Source organism: Alosa pseudoharengus, unplaced genomic scaffold, assembly GCF_046254945.1.
Source record: "Alosa pseudoharengus isolate Yale_2024_CS ecotype anadromous, Long Island Sound unplaced genomic scaffold, YU_APseudo_1.1 YU_APseudo_1.1_scf_1, whole genome shotgun sequence".
NCBI classification, from domain to species: domain Eukaryota; kingdom Metazoa; phylum Chordata; class Actinopteri; order Clupeiformes; family Clupeidae; genus Alosa; species Alosa pseudoharengus.
In genome coordinates, this window is record NW_027468564.1 from 33998466 (window position 1) to 34020187 (window position 21722).

The 21722-nt window shown below is 40.9% G+C and overlaps 1 protein-coding gene across 3 annotated transcripts; it reads left to right on the top strand.

Annotated features, from left to right (window-relative positions):
• On the top strand, positions 1–17474 carry LOC143126035 (uridine phosphorylase 1-like). Of its 3 annotated transcripts, XR_012987355.1 has the most exons (10): positions 3–90; positions 299–396; positions 2650–2767; positions 2872–3030; positions 3287–3401; positions 5516–5725; positions 6857–7003; positions 8528–8700; positions 15942–16176; positions 16314–17472. XR_012987355.1 is itself a non-coding variant. In XM_076287961.1 (9 exons), exons 2-9 carry the CDS (start codon positions 356–358, stop codon positions 16026–16028), a joined length of 1050 nt encoding a protein of 349 aa, XP_076144076.1. In that variant the 5' UTR covers positions 3–90; positions 299–355; the 3' UTR covers positions 16029–17472. The 3 variants fall into 3 exon arrangements, 2 of the variants coding, with proteins under 2 accessions (XP_076144081.1, XP_076144076.1); XM_076287961.1 differs by having other exon boundaries at positions 15942–17472; XM_076287966.1 differs by lacking the exon at positions 299–396 and having other exon boundaries at positions 1–90; positions 15942–17474.
• Positions 17475–21722: the final 4248 nt, after the last annotated feature.

Here is a 21722-nt window from a genome sequence, read left to right on the forward strand (position 1 = left end):
CTCTGTCACGAACTGTGTAGTCTACTCCTTTTGTACTCGGCTCCACTGTCAATGACATAAGCGGATGTTGAACAACGGAGAGAAAATCGGGTAAACGAAAGTGCATTGATTTAATCAATTTTTGTATGTAACTGTTGACAAAAAAATGATTATTTATTCACAATAGGCATGTAACAAAAGTTAATCTAAGTAAAAAATAACCTATATTTATTCACAATAGGCACGTTTGACAGTAGCCTATAAGCACGTTAAGTTATTGGAAGATGTGGTAGCCTATTCATTAGCGATCTCCTTACAGGCAATAGGCTAATATCCATCCGGAATACAACTTGCCTGGTTCTTTTTTCGACGGAAAATGACATCGGGCTTTAATGATGAGAAAAAAGGAGGGGAAAGGTAGGTTTACCGTTCAATTAGTGTGTTTTGTGACAAGTTTGGAAAATAATGACACCTGGGACACCAATCAAAAGTGCTATTATCTCTTTCTAAACACGTTAAATCTCTTTCAAATGCGTATGTACCGTGCGGTATCATTAATTTCGATTAACTTTTGTTACTAGAGTGAGGAAATGCATTTAACATAGAGGTGACCGGGGCTGGTTAGAACACTTTTCATTCACGGTTATATTTCTCCATCTTACAATGCGTTAAAATTGTCAAATTGTGATAAACTGAAAGCTTGGGATCTCAGCTAAACTAATTATACATTCAATGTCAACAAATGATCCTTTGTTTTGAGTTGTATATTAGGCTATTAAAGTGGTGTTGTGTGTCAACCTGCCCCAGGTAGGCTACGGTATTGGTTGGCATATTTAAATCGGGGTTGCTTGGAACACCTAGTAGCCTACTTTGCAGTACTCCTTTTGCTTTTGTTCGCTTTTGTTTGTTAAGTGCTAATCTATCTCACTGACTGTAAGGCTTGGCTGATGTCTTTCCTGTGTGTTTTTCTTCAGTAGGACCCACTGTCAAGACCAATTTGATCCCTACCAATTTTTTTTTACTTCAAATGTAACTATGTTCAGTAATTACAATAACTGTTAAAATAAAGATTGATGATGTTCTTATCTGTAAAATACACAGTTTATAGATTTGTCACATAATAGCCATAGGGAATGTATGTGCCAGCCAACCCCAAAATCAGTGTGCCAACCTGCCCCGCCCACATTAGGACAAGATTCAGCTTTTAAGAAAATCCTATTTTTCACGGAAGCTTGGACGTTGATTAGCCTATATAATCTGCACAGCTACAGTAATTAGGCTACTCTGTTAAGTTTAGCGATTTTGTTTTACCCTCACTAAAACAGAGGCGATGGTGACAAAGTTACACACAAGCGCACCGATTTTGCCTACTGTACCTTTGTTCTTGCGGATATTAAAAGAAAACAACAAGTAGCCTTAGCCTACAACTTCTGTAGGGTGTGTATTCTCTCTCCTGATCAAACAAAAGGTGTGCGCGTGCAAGTTCTGCTTAAGTTGATTTTGATAGATAGCTAGATACTTTATTGATCCCCAGGGGAAATTCAAGAAACGTGATAACGTGTTTACAAACTATTTACAGGAAATTGTAAATAGCTTAGTACTATCTTGCAGTTAATGGGATACTGTGCAGAGTTGGGAAGTTACAGGAGGCCAATTTGGTGTGAATACACACACACACACACAAGGGAAATTTTCTCTCGTTGTTGAGTAGCACAGTGCGTATACGGCCGTACAACTGCAGGCGCGCCTGGCCCTACACCTGTATTCAACATTACCTTTCTCACCTTCCTTCCTCCTCTTTGTCTGCTCTACTTCCGCTGGCTTTCCAAATGTTAACTTTGTTGCAGCCTCTGTTCAAGTCAGGTGAATTAAGATTACTGCAAGCCGTAAAGTTTATTTATTTTGTACAATGGATTTGTGGGTATTGAAGTTTAGGCTATGTGAGCTGCGTTGTGTTCAAATAGTTTAGTAGGCTAGCCTAAGCCTACACAGTCCGTGATAGCCAAGTCGACTCTACTTTCGTTTTGACATGTCAGCGGTAGCCTATCTGCAACGACGTGTCACGTGACGGTGCGTTAATGTAATAAAATTTGTATCGTTGGATATTCGTATTAAATAAATGAAACGAAACTTGAAGAAAAAAATACCGAGAACTTGACCTCGATGTCCTAAATGGTAGCTACGGTCATGAGTAAGGCTCAATAAAAAATGCCATTTATTTCCGTAAGGCACACACCACATATGTTTTACATTTGCTCAGCCAGAGAATCCCTCCACCATGGCAATGATAGGCATGTCTGTATAGCACTTACAATGACCAGGATAAATGCTTCTAACTAAAAGTAGTGAGAATGCCCTTAAAATAGTCAAAAGAGTATACTTATACTTAGTCTAGGGTTCATATGCACCCACTGCCCCCATGTGCCAGATCAAGTAGAGTCCTTCAATAGGTTTCTTTGTGCAGGTGTATTGCTTTGTTAGATTGGTGATTAAACCTTAGCATATTATTGCATTCAGTCCTCTTTGTTAATAATAGACTGCAGGTTGTAAACTGTAAGTCAGTCAGGTCAGTGATGTTTGAGTTAATAAAATAAGTTTTACTCAGTAGGAAAGTGTTTCAATTCTAGAAAGGAGTAATGTTTGCCCTAAAACATGTGTTTATATTCTTAGCTGTAGTAATGTACTTGTGCACAATCCTAATTTGGATGCCATGAAAGAGGATATACTTTACCATTTAAATTTGGGGACAGCCACACATGATTTGCCAGCCATATTTGGAGATGTCAAGGTAAGTCAACATACACAACAAGCTTATAGGATTATCTCTGTTGAACATTTAGTGTGATGCAGTTTTTTTTTTTTAAATTCTTTTGTAATGTTGTATTTTCATAGTTTGTATGTGTAGGTGGCAGCCCGTTGAGGATGAAGGCATTCATAGAGTTTATCGGTCATGAGTTGGGCTTGGATGAGCCTAAAGCTGATTACCCCAACATCTGTGCAGGGACTGACCGCTATGCCATGTACAAAGCGGGGCCGGTGCTCTCAGTCAGTGTAAGGAAACGTACACGTTTATGATTTCCCTCTTGATGACAACACTTTTTCTTTTTGTCTGTAGGGAGTTTAACTCCACCAGCATGATCTTACAGACTGCATGTCAATCTAGATTCCCATTTCATGCTACTAGTTAACTAAGTTACTTTGACACTAAACTCCCATTCTAAAGTGTAGTTTCAGCTGGAAATTCAGCGTTTTTAAACCTGCTGTTATGTCCCCTCCTTTTAATAATTACACTCCTCATGTGTTGCAGCATGGAATGGGCACTCCCTCAATAGCCATCATGCTTCATGAACTAATAAAACTCCTCTACCATGCTCGCTGTACCGACGTCACAGTTCTGAGAATTGGAACCTCTGGCGGAATAGGTACATTTTTATTTCTGCACAAATATCATAGACTTCTTCCATGACAGCACTGTAAAGATGATGGTTCACTAGAGATTCTGAAGATGTAAATCAGGTTTCCCGGCCAAGTATACTGGCGTACACAAGGAATTTGGTCTCTGCATTTAACCCATCTGTGAATTAGTGAACACACAGAGCACACAGTGATCACACAGTGAGGTGAAGCACACACTAACCTGGAGCAGTGAGCTGCCTTGCTACAGCAGCGCTCGGGGAGCAGTGAGAGGTTAGGTGCCTTGCTCAAGGGCACTTCAGCCATTCCCACTGGTCGGGGATAGAACCGGCAACCTTTCGGTTACAAGCCCGAAGCCCTAACCAGTAGGCCACAGCTGCCCCTGAATTGGTTTTTAATTGTGAAATGTTTATCTTTACTCATGCATAACGTTTCCTTTTCATTCCTGTATTGACATAAAGCCAAACATCCATAAAACTTCCCTCTTCTCTTTTGGTTATATTTAGATAGCATAATTAATGGATACAGGTATTCTGTATGCCACCAGCTAGCTTTGTGTCCCAAATGAGAACTCTGGCAGTCCTGAGTGCTGTCCTTCAGTAAAACAATAAAACGTTAAGGAAGCTTAACTCTCAGCCTTACTCTCTTTTTGATTAATGTAAAGTCATCAGCACTCTCTCAGACATGTCACAATCATAAAATACTAACACTTTGACCACAGAAGAAATGAGGATGTAAATGGATGAGTCAGTTGGCTGTCTCTTAGCTGACCTAGCAAAACTGAGAGGGCAGACCAAAGAGGTTGAGAGTTCACACAGGTGTGGCCTACTAAAAACAACCCTATTTTTTGAGTGAATGCCTAAAAATACCTTTTTAAATAAATATATACACTCACCGCTTTATTAGGTACACCTGTTCAACTGCACATTGATGCAAGTATATAGTCAGCCAATCACATGGCAGCAGCTCGAAGCATTTAGGCACGTAGACATGGTCACAACAATCTACTGGTTTTCAGTATCTCAGAGTGAGGACGATAGGTGATTTAAGTGACTTTGAACGTGGCATTGTTGTAGGCAACAGATGGGCTGGGCTGAGTATTTCAGAAATCACTGATCTACTGGAATCACGTACATCCATCTCTAGGGTTTAGAGAGAATAGTCTGAAAAAGAGGAAATATCCAGTGAGCGGCGGTACTCTTAGCAAAAATGCCTTGTTGAGGTGGCCAGATTGCAGATAGAAAGGCAACAGTAACTCAAATAATCATGTAAATATGGACCAAAATCTCTGAGGAAAGTTCTGAAGGCAAAAGGGGGGTTCCAACCCAGTACTAGCAAGGTGTTCCAATTAGTGGCTAGTGAGTGTATATTATTATCATATACGTACATTTAAAATGTGCATATCTAATTTTGGCAACCTCACAAGATCAGAGCAGACAGCTTTCCGCACCCTCTGTGGTCTTTGGCGCCCCCGTTTGGGGCGGCCAGACTCTAGGTTGGGTCACATGGTAGGGAAAGCAGACAGACAGACAGGCGGAGCTTCTGTGTCACTATGTGGCTAGTTGGGTAAATGACAATTGCCCTGCTCATTCATGGCTCACAATTACAGTAGGACAGCCAGTGAGAGGCCACTATCACAATTAGGGACAGACTCTTTTGTTGCCAGTCAGTGGTGAGTCAGTGACACTGACACCGTGGCATCTTGGGTTGACTTTGTGTTGGATTTCCTTGCCAACCAAAAAGTAAAGCAAGACTGGACAAGACTGCTGCTTTAGCCGATCCCTCTGCTCTCGTTTGTGGAGAAGGTTTGATGTTCGGTGACCACCTCTTAGGCTCTGCCAATCTCACACACATACACACACACACACACACACACACACACACACACACATACACTACACCTTCCAAGTCAATCACATTTTATAGGGATCGTGTGTAAGATTTGGGTTGGGTGTTCTCAGTTCAGTTTGTTTTGTTTACATGGCTAACTGTGGGAGGCTTATTGGTTTAATTCTACCTTAACAATTAATTTCTCATACTGGTGGTTTGTACCAAATGGTTTTTTTTTGTTTACAATTTTTTTTACTAGCTATTTGTGTTCTTTTTGTCTGCTTTCTTTCAGGCCTGAAACCCGGCACTGTTGTTATCACCAAACAGGCCCTGGATGCCCGTTTCCTGCCACGCTTTGAGCAAGTGATTCTGGGAAAGCCAGTGGTCCGGAGCACTGATCTCGATTCTGATCTGGCAGAAGAGCTGTTCCAGTGCAGTAAAGACTTCGATGAATTTGAAACTGTCATTAGCAACACTATGTGCACAATGGACTTTTATGAGGGTAAGCTACTCAAATGAAGCTGAAGGGTTATTAATTATAATTACCTGGTTAAAAGTGAGACAAGTCCTCATGATCACCTGCTTAAATACTTGGTCAAAGATACTGAACTGTACCCTGGAAATCCAGAGTTCTCGCGAGAGCACAATGGAATTGTCTCTGCGAGACACTCTGGCAAAGAGCAATGATGCACGTTACTTTTACCCCAACATTCCGGGGAACAAGCTAAATTGATGAAAACAGCGCGGCAACGTTGGAGGACAGTAGCCTATACATTGGTCATAGTGTTAAGGCCCATTCCCACCAAGAACGATAACGATAGCTATAAATAAATATCGTTCTCGTTAATATTCTAACAACGTTCACACATAAACTATAACGATAACGACATGAAGAACGATATCGTTGGGGATCACTTTCAGAGCGATTTTCAGAACGATAAAAAGCTAATAGCCAATCAGAACCCATTGAATTTTAACGTCACATTCATTAACACAAGGAGAGACTTTGTTTATCGTTGTTCAGTGTGAACGCTTTTATCGTTATGGTTATAGTTATCGTTCTTGGTGTGAATAGGCCTTTATCCGATTGCGTCGAAGTCCGAAATCATTCAGAGTAAACATGGTCTAGTGTTATCCAATTGCGTGCAGTGAGATTTTTAAATGCATGCTTGTTGCCGCCCCTCGAGTTGGGCCATTACATTGTTCTTTGCCAGACCCTTAATCTTTCTAGATTATCAGGGTCTGGATTTTCCAGGCTAACTGGACTGAAGGCTGGCAAATGTTTTTCACAGTGCCATACAGATGAATTGAAGTCAAATCTGTACCAGAAAAATCTGTCTAGCAGTATTTTGATCAAACTAAAGGAATACTCAACAATGTCCTTGACCAAGTGTGACCAATATGGCATGATGTTTTGAGCAGAACTTTTGTTTCATGCTCCGTTTTTATTTCCTTTTTTTCACTCGCATTCTGCTATTTTCAACAAGAAAAATGGCGCAATAGAGCAGCATGTTAAACGGATTCATCGTGGACAGAGAGCGCCCAATGCTACGCCACAGTCATATGCTCACATGCAGTTAAGATAAACTGTAAGGTTGTTTCATACGTTCACGTCTGCTGTGGCTTCTTTCAGGTCAAGCCCGGCTGGATGGTGCCTTCTGCTCATATACAGAGGAAGACAAACAGAACTACCTCAAAGAAGCCTATGCTGCAGGAGTCCGCAATATTGAGATGGAGTCTTCTGTATTTGCTGCCATGTGTAAACTTAGCGGTCTTAAAGGTAGGACAGTTTGTGTATTCTGATAAATATTGCTATTTTTGATATTGCTACCAAACGAAATAAGCAGCAGAAAATGTATACTTGAATTTACAAAAGTTTACAAACTTGCTTAATATTGGGAGACCTGAACTTTTGGGGCCGGTTCCCTGGACAGTGATTATGCCTGGTCCTAGACTAAAAGATATTTTTCAGTGGAGATCTTGATGTTCTCTTTAAAGGCACCCTTAAGAGTTTTTTTTTTTTTACCTTAACGTGACGTTTTCAACATAATTTTGATGGCACATAACCTCATAACATGACAAACAGCACTTCTGCCATTGTCTTAGCAGCCCTCTATAGGCAACCTAGTAACTTTCTGGGTAGGAACACTGCCCCCCCCCCCCCTTTCTACAGACTGCTGTCGGTGCATTCCCTCTATATTATATCGGAGTTATGTTCATACTTTGTTGAAAAAGACGCATATTTAGTTAGTTTATTATTGCGCTTCTCTGCTGTACCCAGGGCCAGATGTACTAACGCTTTTGCGCCCACTTCGGCGTATTTGTTTCGCAATGTGCGTGTAAAATCATTGTGAGGTATGGACAAACAGGCCGCAATGATGTAAAGGTGCAAACTGCCTGTCGCGGGAGATGAAAATGGCTAATTGCGTTTTTCGTGTCATGCATATGCATTCATGGGAGGATCCAGGGGAAAGTGGGAGTTTAGCGTAAAAAGAAGGGAGGGGAAGAGTAAAGAGCGCCTAATTATGTATTCCGCAGTATGTACAAAGACTGCTCCTGAAAGCACACGTCTATTATGCGCCTAAATACTTCCGCCTTGTAAAAGCAGGTGTTAATCCAAATGCAGCTCAATGCGTCAATAAGAGAACATTTCAAAGACAACAGAATCGCAATTTAGAGCACCAGTTTTGTAAGTATTTGTACTATCAAAAGCAACCTTAACTTTCGTTGGCCTTTCGAATGTCTTACTTTCACTTTCACATTATTCACTTAAACTTTCCTACATGCTAGATTTGACAAATTCCTACGTGCACAAGTAGTTTGAGTAGAACTACTGATCTTCATTATCTCCCTGCTTGTTGCTATCTTATCATGTATGGTATTATTACATGATCGCTATACGTTTGATTCTTTTTAATGTTGTCATCAGTTAACTACATTCAACTGCGCTTGTATGTAGGCTCTGCTGTTCAGTTGTGGACACTAATTTCAGTTTACACTATTTTGATAAATACGACGGAAACTTAGGTCTGACAGCGTTCGCAATCTGCGGTTTGTCCATGACGCTGATAACGCTAAGTTCGCAAGTGTACGTACTGTACATCTGGCCCCCAGAGAGCAAATCTTGTTTAGTGCGGCTTTATGTCTAGGACTAGACCTAAACTATGTGCAGGAAACCGGCTCTTCATGTTTTCATTAACATTTCTTGTTTTATCGTTATGTTAAATATACTTTTTTAAAATAATGGATTTATAGCCAGAGTGATTGCTAAATACTAACAGTCGAATTATCTATTCTGTTGTAGCGGCAGTGGTGTGTGTGACTTTGTTGGATCGTCAGAAGGGAGATCAGCTGAGCAGCTCTCATGAAGTCCTTTACGGCTACCAACAGCGGCCACAAATGCTTGTGGGCCACTTCATCAAGAGGCGTCTGAATGCCATGAGCAGAGGCGTCTTATCATCTCCTGATGCTGACAAGGCAAAGACAACCTGAGATTGTCATTAGAAATGGTGGCTTACTTGCACTGTCAATTATACAAATCCTTTGTTTGCATTTTACTTTAAGCATTGCATTTAGTGTGATCAAGGCCTTCTTTGCTGATGAGCCTTTCATTCCAGCTAAATCTGTCAGGGTGGTCAGAGGAATCAAATGCAGATTACCGAATATCTTGCAGTCTTGGTTTATTGGTGTGAAAAATAGCCAATACTCCACAAACTTGGTCATCAAACAAAAACAGGCTCTTGAAAACAAAAGACCTCTCAGGCGGGGTAGTTTCAAAACTAAACAGAGCACAAAAAACTGAAGTCAGCCGAGCTTACGTGCTGGGTACAGGTAGTCTTAGGCAGGTCTCACAAACACAGACACGACGATCAGACAAAGAACAATGAACAACACGGGGTTTAAATACTCAACAAACGAACGGAGATAAAATGCAGGTGGGAAGGTAATTGGGAGATAATAGGCAAGACAGGAAACAGACCAAATAAGGACAAGGGTGTGGAAACAGGAAAAAACTGAAATGTGAAACAAAACATAGATCAACACCAGAGGGAGCCAAAAACAACCAGTCCTATAGGCTCCCTGACAAAATCACATATCTTGCTATATTTTTGTGTTTTTTATCTAAGTTATAGATAAAAAAACTGGGAACATTTTTGTTGGGAAGTTTTAGATTTATTACTGAGATTTATTGCTGATATTTTCATAACGTTTTGATAAAGTTTTCATACTGCAAACAAAGTATATTATGTAATTCTGCAAGAGAGAGAGAGCAGTGCACAGTGCTTTCCTTGTATTACAGTTTTTTTCTGATGGCTTAAGCACATTTTTTGTAACTATTGGCTATTTTTGCAAAATACACACAAATAAGAAATCCTTTCACCAAATCAGCAAAACATTGTAGTTCTCTTGCAAAAACTAATAAACATTGCTTAACTCTTCAAACCTTCATAACAAACACACACTGATGGTATGAATAAAAAACATATCTGGCTTTTTGCTTTCTCTGTGCACAATGTAGGCTATGTCAGTTTAAGGTCATAATCTTGTCATAGTTCTGTAAACATACAGTGATCCAAACTTCAAGTATTGGTAAATACAAAATAGTAATTTCACTGAGAAAAAAAAATCAGTCTACATCGTGTCATGTCATTTCTCTGGGTCTACATCACAATGTCCTCTAGTCCAAGGCACCGGGGAAAATATCTTCTCGAATGCCGTATCCAGGCCTGACATGATGTCTGGTCAATAACCCCACACATGCCTCCATTGCCTGTAAATGGGCTATGCATAGAAGAACTCTTCAATTGGATTCAAGTATGGAGAGTATGGGGGGAGGTTAAGTACAGTGAAGAGTGGGTGATCTGTAAACCAGTTGCGGACCAAAGCAATCAATATCCCCACATGCCTCCATTGACTGTAAAAGGGCTCTTCAATTAGATTCAGGAATGGAGAGTATGGGGGGAGGTTGAGTACAGTGAAGAGTGGGTGATCTGTAAACCAGTTGCGGACCAAAGCAGCCCTATGGAAACCATACCTGCACTCTAAAAAATGCTGGGTTATTTTTTCAACCCAAACGCTGGGTTGAGGCTGTTGGGTCGTTTTGTTTGGTTGTTTTTACTCATATTGGGTCATTTCTGTAACCCAGCTTGCTGGGTTGATAGTTTATCACTGCTGGGTTGATAGTTTAGGGCTGTGCTCCCCCCTGTCCCCCACCTGACGTGGAGTACACTACCAGAGCCCGTCTACGGAGAGCCTTGCCACTCCGTATTAAGTCCCATTGTACCGAATTTTGGTTGCAGTTCCACCATATTTCCACTGGGGGCGATCGCCATGAGTGCAGAATGAATGGGAGTCAATGGAGCTAGACGGCTAAATTTGTCTCTTTCACCTGATTGTCGTTGACAAATCTCAAATTTGATTGTAGTTTGTATAACTTCAACATGGGTTATAGGTCAAAAGTTGAATGAACGAGTACTTATGTCCTTTTGATTTCTTACAGTTTGGGTTGTTGTTGCCCATAACACGCTAGCATTGTGCTAATGAGTGACGTCATTGACACGTTTGAAAGGCTTTTTAGAACAATTAAGTGACTTTAAAAAATATAATACTCCACCAAGTGTATTTTCTTTGCCTCCCCTTTCGAATACAATATTCAAATTACTTGAAAAAAAATTATATCCCGAGAAAAGTGGATTTTGAGGGGTACAGCTCCATAGACCTCCATGCATTCTGCACTCGTGGACGAGCGCCCTCATGTGGAACCACAGAAGGAACTGCAACCAGTTCAGAAACCGGAAGTTTTCCGAGAGTGGCAGTTCTCTCCTTATTAGACATTCTCTGACACTACCCAGCACCAGGGTGACTTCAACACAGCTGCATAGTTATTTGAAGGTTGAGAGAGAAAAAATCGGCAGGTAGGCATATTCTTTCAACCGTCCAGTCCAGCAGCTGTCAACATGCAATGGAAATCAGGTGATTTCGGAAGGTATGTATCTGCTTTTATTTATTTATTTTTATCCAGACGGATTTTAAAAGTCCACCCAGAGACATACCCTTCGTGATATCAAGGAATATTCTGCCTGCCATTTCGTTCAGCTTCAAGCAGGTTAGCAGGTGTCATTCATTCCAGCTAATATTAGCTACTGTTAATGTTAAATCTACACAAAGACAGACTCATAAAACATATTTCTGTATTCACTGGGTAGGAACTGCTGAACAGAAACAAAACAAACTTTTACAACGAACTACAATTAGCATACCAGCAGCTGGTAGGTAACGTTAGCAGACTTGGAAACTTTATGCTAATTAAATATGCTTCGTGGCTAACGTTTGTCAACTAGCTAACACAGTGGAAGTAGTCTCTTCACAACACACATAACTTACGATAATAATCATGCCAAACAACATATTATTAAATCATTCAGGGTAGCTTCATATTATAGCCATGTAACTTACTGGGTGGTTCTTGGTGGTAACATTAACTTGGATTCACTAAGAATGTGTTAACATAGCTAGCTAACGTTAGCACTGCTGACTGTCAGCCTAATGTTAGGCTAACGTTAATGGTAATGTTACCTGCTAGTGTTATCAAGCTCATCTGACATAAACGCACGTTTTGTATTACCGGTATTACAACTCCATAATATAAGGTGGTCATGGTTTCCGAGTGTGTTGCACTAATAATTTGTCTCCTGGTGGATTTTTATATCTGTCAACATCATTCACTGGTAATGGTTCATGCACGTCTTGATATAAAGTTTTGTAGGCTAACCGTGATTAAAATGCACTCTTTTTTTCTTTGATTGACAGGACTGACCCCCAAAACGGACTTTGGAATCTGCCTGCCTTCATGGAAGTATCACATGCATTTTATACTAGGCTATCTATTCAAAAATAAAGAAAACTATCAAATAAATAATTATGTTTAACTGTTTTATTTCATTGCATGGCTTTTGATGGACATTTAATATAGATTGTCTATATCAGGCCTAAAGCTGTTAACAGAAGGTGTGACTTTCAAGTAAGTAAATACAAACTTTGAGTTATTACAAGTTTGTACAAGCAGAGTATTGTAGCATCCGACCAAAAGCCAGAGTTCGGTTAACGAGTTTATTAACACAAAGCACCAATGCATAGAACACAGCGGGCCGTGTCAGGCCCAGAACCGAAAAGAGGCAGAACTTCCTCGAACCGTAGCCTATATTCCTCGGGGGGTCCCGCCCCCCTCTCGCCAGGCTGCCAACCATGAGCGTGCCCGGGGTTACGCATAGCACGGTCGCTACAGTATTTTAAAAATCAACCAGTAGTTTTGGGGGGATTTGGTTACATAACCCAAACTTTACGTAACTTTAACTAAACAGTTGTGTCAACATAACCCAACATATTGGTTAAATGTCAACCCAGTTGTTGGGTTAAATTTAGTAACCCAATTTGCTTGGTTAAGATAACCCAATGCTGTGTTGGACCACATTTTACTCAGCGGCTGGGTTGAAAACAACCCAGTTTGGGTTGTTTTTAACCCAGCATTTTTTAGAGTGTGTCAACACTCCCGTTTTTCCCGGGTTTCTCCCGTATTTCAAGGTCATCTCCCAGCACCCTCCCGTTTTGTTATTTCTCCCGGAAAACTCCTGTAATTTGCATGGCCATCAAACTTCATTTTAAAATCATTGATACATTCAGGTTGCCAGATTGTGTATGAAATACACCCTACACATACAAGATCACTTAGTTTCAATTTCAACCGTTTTGTCATAGGCTAAAACCTGGCAACCCAAAACCCAAATAAGGAAGCGGGTGTCGACTGCGCAGCCTGAGTCTCGTCGTAAGCAAGCGGGCTAGTTGAATGGCCTACTCCAGAACTAGCTGTTGTAAAATTGGGAATTTAATTGATTAACACATCACATCAACTGTTATTGAGTGTTGTTGATACACTGAACTTGGAGTTTTGGAGGCTGCAGGCAGGCAGCTGGTGGATACATAACTGGCATTCGTACGGTAATGGTAAGGTAAAAGCAACGACCGAAATGCAGTGCTGAAACACGTGTATGAAACGTATTAAATATGCAACCACAGATCCGATATAAACACTGCCCCCCCCCCCCCCCCCCAAAATAAAATCTCCCGTTTTTGGAAAGCTAAATGTTGACAGGAAACTAACATTGTCCCATATGATGATGTGTCTGGTCTGCTCTCTGAACATTAGTAAGGTGTCCAGTGTTATGTGTGCAGTGTTATATGGGCCTAGGGTTACATGATGTGTACAACATGAACAACACCATTTTCACTTATAGCTGCACACATAGTTATGTTATCACCACATTGTCCTGGGACATTGATTATGGCAAGGTGTCCAATAATGTTCCTGCCACGTCTCCTTGTTTTAGTGAGGTTAAAACCTGCGTCATCCACAAAAAGCTCCATTTCATCCATTCTTTGTAAAGGACCATTGAAGTTGATACGACACTAGGTTAAGTGATAGCTAAGTAGAGCATCAGCACAAGAGTTAAAAAGAACATCAGCGCATGCGTGTGCTAGATACTAGAACTGCTGTGGTAGATCGGCGGTGGTAGATTGGTTGCTATATGGTCTGCGGCTCTGCGGATGGATATTATTGTAATAATCAGTGTTGGGAGTAATGCGTTACAAAGTAACGCGTTACTGTAATTCCACTACTTTTAGTGGTAACGAGCATGTAACGAAGTATTTTTGTAAATCCAGTAATGCAATTACAATTACTGAAATTTCAAAGAGTTCGTTACTTGGGTTACTCTGTTGATCTTGAATGAACGACTGCAGACAAGATGCACATTTGCTGCTTTGTCTCCCAACCTTAGCTGTGTTTCCAGCTATTGTGTTTCATGTTTAGATTGCAGATGCATTCTTTACAGTTAATAGGAGCCTCCTCACATTCCTCCTTATTTCGGATTTATGCTAAAACACACAAGAGTGCATTACGCTACAATTTAAATGGGCATCTTAAAAGCCTTTTCCCTTTTGTTTCCATCTCGTAAGCTCCACTACAGTAAAAGCGCATTGTTGTTTATCTCCGCTCTTTTTCGCCTATTGCGCAAAAGCCTCGTTATATCAATTTCTCATTCTTACAACATAGCCACGCCACAACACCAATAGGCTACGGTAGCCTATATATAGCCTTGGCACAAGCAAGCACACGTTTAACTCGAGAGGAAAATGCAGATTTCACTTAAAGAAACCTCCAAATAGCCTACCGTACGTAACAGCGACTTGAGTTATTTGCACAGTAGGCTATGTTTACATCGGAATTGACGTCCATGGTGTTATGGATTCATTTGTCTGCGACGGAACATGCAATTTCTTTCTGGAACACCTTATCAGCTGAAGAGTAACCTTCTGCATAGTGCGCGACAATCCCAAACTCTCGGATGCATTAGAACTTATTTCGGTAGGTCAGCACTTGTGCAGCGCAGGCTTTTCCCAAACTGGTGGTGCTTAAAATGCTATATAATACAACTGTGTTCAAAGCAGGATGAGGATAACCTAAGGTTATGTGTGTGTGAGCAGACAATAACTGCTTTGAAAATAGGCCATTTAACATTGTTTCACATTACTTCCCATTGAACGAATTCCATGTAGCCTACAGAAGGATTGCAATAATAATGATAATAATAACTTATTACTATATTGCAGAAGGCAAGTAGTAGGCAAGCAGTAGGCAGTGTACTGTACATATCTATCAAACCACCTAGATGGTGAGAGTGGCGCAAAACAAGGTCAGGGAGGCCTTCATGCATTGTAGAATGTTTTGTGGTCGGAAAAAGTTTGAGAACTCATGCACAAGGCTATTGATTTGAAGGCCCGTTGAAACTACAATAAATAGGTCCAAAAATTAGGTTTAGGCCTATTGTGTGTGTGACTGTTCAGTACTGTTCATATTGACATTTTAAAAGCAGACTTAAAAGTAACTCAAAAGTTACTTTCTCTAGTAACTAATTTACTAATAAAATTTAATAAAATTACTTTTGAAAGAAGTAACTAGTAACTGTAACTAATTACTAATTTTCAGTAACTTGCCCAACACTGGTAATAATGTACCTTACTTGCATTAATGCAAGCAATATGAAGCATATAAATCTGATATTTAATAATACAAATAATAAAAATGGATTTGAGCATTAAGACTTGCAATGTTTGAATTTTCACCAATGTGAAGCCATTGTCATTTATATACATGTAGTACACAGAATAACATAACCAAACAGCCACTTCAAAATCACTCAGTTCCTCGCTCGCAGCATTTTTTTCATTGCCTGGGCCCTGGGGAGCAGTTTCCTCTAAGTGTGTGTGCCGCGCAGTTAAAGGGGAGCGATGCAGGTGTTTTAGCTTAGGGCAATTCCATGGAAAATTAAATTTTTTGTAACATCCATAACGCCAATAAAATGTGATGGTATGGTATGATGTGAATGATTACATGAAATTTGAGCATTTGCTATTTTTGGCTGAAGAATGTAAATGAGAAAAAATGAACAAAAAATGAATGATATCATTCACATCATACAAATGCCAAGGCATTTCACTGGCGGTATGGATGTGACAAAAAGTCCATTTTCCGTGGAATTGCCCCTTAATTTACCTTAACTTAACAGCTTCGGAGTCATTGGAATGGTTATATGACTATTTTGGGTTGAATGGTGGCCACAACACTTCACACAGCTGGTTCAACAGCCCTCTTTGATGTCCAGGGCAGGCATCCCAGCAGGCCTGAGGCAGCAGGAGCAGGTGGAGCAGCAGACCTGAGGCAGCAGGAGCAGGTGGAGCAGCAGGCCTGAGGCAGCAGGAGCAGGTGGAGCAGCAGGAGCAGGTGGAGCAGCAGGCCTGAGGCAGCAGGAGCAGGTGGAGCAGCAGGCCTGAGGCAGCAGGAGCAGGTGGAGCAGCAGTAACTGGGTGACGAGGGTCTGATATCACGAACCCGCTGTTGTGAGTCTGTGTCGCTATGGATACAAGTGTCTACTTCATATTACTCAACGTCAACTTTTAACTTTAGGAGTGGACACTGGCAGAGTTGTCTGACCCCTCACCCCACTTTTCTCTCTCTCTCCTCTGCTGTGTCTTAGAAGTTGGATGAGACGACCCAACGAACTAACAAACTAACCAGAAAGATGATGATGTTTCATCATTCTCTATACAACTCTCCCTGGGAATGAACTGTGAATGTCCTTTACATGAGACATGAGTACTGAGGATGGTCAGTCTGTTTTCTGGACTTAGTTCATTTAACACCTGGTGACAGTGGAAGATGAATATTGTACAGGAAATGTGTTGAGCTGAAGGAATAAATGCAGTATTGGTCTCACAGTTGAGTCTCAAAAGGCAGTGGACACCCCCTGGACTAACTCTTTCCCACAATAACTCCACATCAAGCGCTGTTCGCCAGCAGCAGCATCCCTCTTCTTTTTTTTCAAGTAGCAGGGAATTCACGCCGAACCGTCGCAACTCTGCCATCATTAGGTCCGCCTACCGACTCACAATGTGATTGGCTTGATCGAAGTTTAATTTTTCCAGCTCGGAAGCCAACGGAGAGTTGTTAAACCACCCTGGCTGCAAATTACATTTGCTGACACTAGGATGCGTCTAGATTTCTAGGCTAGTGGCACAGTTTACTAAACCCACGGTTCGGTTTGTATCACGGTTTTCGGTTCTATACGGTTCTTGTTATTTTTTCTTTTAATCTTTAACACTTCAGAAATACCATACTTCGGCATATGATGTATAGCTTAATTATCCACCATTTAGGCTACAGAATTAGTATAGTTATATCACGTAATCATCGACAAACGGAAAGAATTTGACTTGACTTTCAGCACCTCATTGAGACCATCTCTGAGGAAAGGTGAGATTTTGATACAGCAAGAGTGAAAATATTGATGATTTCAACATGCTTTTCATTTATTTGGCAAAAAAGTAAAATGTGTTATTGCCATCTACAGGAACTTTTGTGCCCTTTTAGCAAACTAAGATTCACTGAAATATTACAGAATATTTTATTTCTACACATAGCGTAGCCTACCAGAGCTATGCAAGATAGCTTCTAGGCAACCACATAACATTGACAAGCCCTGTAAATGTGCACTTTCTCTCCTGTCTCTCCTCTACTGTAGTTTCTCTCAACAGGGTATTTGTTCACTGAAACAGAACATTAGATCATCCATGTGAGGAGGACCCAAAACACATTTTAATGATCAGCGGTGTGATTGGCAAAGGTAAAAATATAAGGAAAATATACGTAGCACAGAGTGCTTCCCCCCCCCCCCCCCAGTGTACTATAGTGTTGGCTACTGTATGTATTTACATCACCTACATTTTTAAAAAATAACCCCTTAAAGGATGACATCTGATGACTTTTATGGGATGTATTGATACATTGAGATACATATATTTTGAACATTGTAGCATATTACATACAGCCTATAAGGCCTAAAGAAAACTAATTTATAATAAAGCAAAGTAGCCTAGGCCTACATAAGACTAAACCAAATATGGCTGAAATATATAGGCCATCATGATAATTTAAATTATAACATGTTTTGTTTATGACGTAAACCAACATTGAGTTAAAATGTTGACTAAATTATTTACTGTTTGTTATTTGATATTAGGCCTGATATTGATGCTGATTGAAGAGGTTGCAACTTGAAGGTTGTTGATATTTCAGTTTCAAAGAGAATAAAATTACATCGATTCCTCTCCTCCCAAAGTAACACTCTCCTCCTAAAATAAATAGCAGGCACTAACTGTTTTATCCTAATGCGCCAGGATTGTGTAGGCTACGACACTAGTTTTACAAGTGCACACACTAAATGGAGAGCTAGGGTTAAAATGCAGACTGTGCCTTTAAATAGGCGACTTTTTATCTATCAGCACAATGCTACAGTAGGCTATTTCCACTAAATATTCAGCTCAATATTATGTGCAAGACTAATGTTTAAGCATGCCAAAGCTTTGATCTCTTAGCACTGTCACCATAACGTTACGTTTTCTCATGTTGAGATGGCATCCCGAAATATGTTTTAGATGACATGGGGCACAAGGTTCACTGAGGTGAACGGCTGGACAAACGCGAAATGACAAGGTCTTGACTAAACAATTCAGTAGGCCTAATACAGACAGGCTTTGTGGTTAAAACTATGAAAACCAGTAATGTTAGGCTAGTCTGTTACAGTTAACTTCAAGCACAGAAATTAAAATTCAATATCAGCATCACGAGATTCATTATCGGAAAATCCTGAGCAAACCCGATGCAAAGACAAAACAAGAAAAAAACAACTTCATACATGATGTCTTTTTAAATCAATTTGGTGACCTTTACCGTTTCATGGCTTCTGCTGAGAAACTAGTTCGCCACACACACTGAATTAGCCTGGGTGCCAGACGACCTTAGTCCCGCCCACAACATTTGAGGTCGGGAAGTTCGGTCTGGCATTGCTCCGTTGTGGAGCAACTATGCTCGCCCCAGACCTGGGCGGACCAATCAAATCAGGCTTTACGATGGACAGGTGAGCAACAGCGCCTTGTCTATCACGTCATCTGAGCACGCTTAGGTTGATTATGTTTGCAACAAAAACGCTGTGGCTAGGAGACAGATGGCTTCTAAGACCCTTTATGGAAAATGCATATTATTTCAATGAGGTTGTATCACTGAAAACGATTATTTCTGAAAACTTTGGCCAAAGTTGAGATGTGGGAAAACTCATGATTTCACTTTCATCAAGGGAAAACAGCACTGTTGCATTGACATGTTGTTCCCTCGTTTGTTTGAAATCTCTGATTGACCACCTGTTCGAGGGGATTTGCGACAGCCTTTCCCAGCTGTTTATAACATGTTTGTAGCATATCAGTGTTCAATGGAATTATTTTTAAAAACGGAGGAGATATAGGCTATCATTGTTTTCTAATCGCCTACTACGTATCTCTTAGATTTTGCTAATGAGTGTTGTAGGAGATATTGACAGCACAATAACTTTCACAAACGACCAGAAAACAATGTAAAAGGCATTTGTTGAGAAGAAGGATGGTTCAAGTTTCCTCCTACATCTCACGGTAAGCTATTTTGTTGCTCTGATTGGTTAGATCTATCCAATTGAGTGCAGAGGCATTCCCCCCCTGTATCGGTTGAAACACACCCCATAATTACATCCCAATGGAGCAGTATCAGACTCCTATTCTAACTAGAATTTGAGTATGACAACATCAGGCTAACACTGAACTTGAATCAAGCATTCTTTAGAACGCAGCTGATCAAAACTTTCACTTTCAATGAAATCCACTAGCAAACGGACTAGGCTACTTGCGGCGTGATATTCGGAAAGATGTAAAGCACAAAACCTGTCGTCAGTCAGCGGCCTGTTATACATAGCAATGGTCTGTGTTATACAGAAATATAGCCTACCTATAAAACAACTCAGCAGATCTATACGAATTGCGTGGGTTTCATTTCCAGGTCGGAAAAAACAGAATTCCGTTTAAAAACGGAAAAATCACACCCCTGAATGATATTTTTATTTTTGAGGGCTTTTGAGATATGAGGTTATTACCTTACTTAATAAATTATTATCAGCCTACTACACGTCAGGAGAGGGGCCGCTCATATAGCCACCTACTCCCCTTAATTATAGCAAATAATTGAGATTTCCAAAGAGTTTTTGTGAGAGCTACTTTGTTAACGTTTGGGAAACTGCGAGTAAGGGCTTGCAATCACACAGCCTAAGCTGCTGAAGTGCCGCGAAGGTGCCGCAAATGAACCTGAGAAACAATTTAAGCTCACAATATTGAGACCTGCCCATACTCTCCCAAAGCTCCCGATTATTAGGGAGCGGCAAACACAGGGGGAACAATGGGAACATGCAACAGAGCAGGCAGGAGAAATAACACACACACACACACACACACACACACACAGGAGTGTGTGGCTCTTCTCTGTTGCAGGATTAGGAGATCATGTGATCTGGCACAGGGACACTGAGGAGCCAGCCCAAACATAAAACCCAGGATAGAGGGGCTCAGTGAATGTGGAGTGGAACGTGTGCAGGTGGGTGAGTGTGTGAGAGGAGACGCTGTAGAAGGACAGAGTGCCTGCTGGCCAGTCCAGGTACACTCCTACTCTGCTGGATGCGTGATGGAGCAGCAGGCCTGAGGCAGCAGGAGCAGGTGGAGCAGCAGGCCTGAGGCAGCAGGAGCAGGTGGAGCAGCAGGCCTGAGGCAGCAGGAGCAGGTGGAGCAGCAGTAACTGGGCGACCCGTGTCTGATATCCCCAACCCCCGTTGTGAGTCTGTGTCGCTTAAAAGTGTCTGCTTGATATTACTCAACTTTAACTTTTCACTTTAGGAGCGGACACTGGCAGAGTTGTCTGACCCCTCACCCCACTTTTCTCCCTCTCTGCTGTGTCTTAGAAGCTGGATGAGATGACCCAATGGAGAACAACCAGGACAACCACAGAAACACACACACACACACACACACAAACACACACACACTGGAAGTTGGATGAGACGACCCAATGAACAACTAATCAGCAAGATGATGACATTTCCTCACTCCCTATATGACTTCTACCTGGTAATGAATTAACTAGCCTCGTTCTTTACATGAGACATGAGTACTGACAAAGTCCTTTTAGGCAAGTCCCTCCACTCGGCAGCCATATTGCAATGCTTTTTGGGCACTCATAGGGCATCCTATTCAGCAGAAATGCGCATGTGCAAGGCTTCACGACACCAATTATGCTCAAGTGGCAAGTTCACAACATTGGCACGATGTCTTCACAACACACCATATGATTGGCTCAATGTATTCACATCACACCACATGATTGGCTCAATGTATTCACATGTTGATGTTTTGCCGAAGAAGGTGTGTGATATGTGTAGACAACGGCCATATTGGCGTTACAAACTAACCCCATGCATTTCTATGGAGGAATTCTTGAGTGCTGTGTCTCCTCATTAGAAAGTCTCTGGTACTGAGGATGGTCAGTCTGTTATCTGGACTTAGTTTATGTAACACCTGTTGCCAGTGGAAGATGAATATTGTGCAGGAAATGTGTTGAGCTGAAAGAATAAATGCTGTATTGGTCTCACAGTTGAGTCTCAAAAGGCAGTGAACACCCCCTGGACTAACTCTTTCCCACAAAAACTCATCAAAACTGTACCGGGTTATAACATGTAAAGTGGACTTGCTGACTGATGTTTCCTTTACAGTAGGTCACGGTCAAGTGGAATGACCTCTGCTCAGTGAGAATACACATGTGACATGTAACTGAACATGATGCTGCACACACACACACACAAAGGCAACAAACTGTTTTTTTATTTAATTTGAATTTATTTGTATGCAGTTTTCCTATGAATTGAATTGTGTTTCCATTTTCATTACCCATATCCAAGTAAACAACATTTTAAACTTACATATTCAATGTATCATACTGTATAACAAAAAAGTTATTATTGAAAATAAAAGGACTACCTCTG

What these genes read in the sequence shown, in the direction of transcription:
- LOC143126035 (XM_076287961.1), top strand. Translation starts at nt 356, where the DNA reads ATGACATCGGGCTTTAATGATGAGAAAAAAGGAGGGGAAAG. An exon ending in GGCCGGTGCTCTCAGTCAGT is followed by an intron (nt 3,031 to 3,286) that starts GTAAGGAAACGT and finishes CATGTGTTGCAG; the next exon opens with CATGGAATGGGCACTCCCTC. An exon ending in CATCTCCTGATGCTGACAAG is followed by an intron (nt 8,701 to 15,941) that starts GCAAAGACAACC and finishes TTTGATGTCCAG; the next exon opens with GGCAGGCATCCCAGCAGGCC.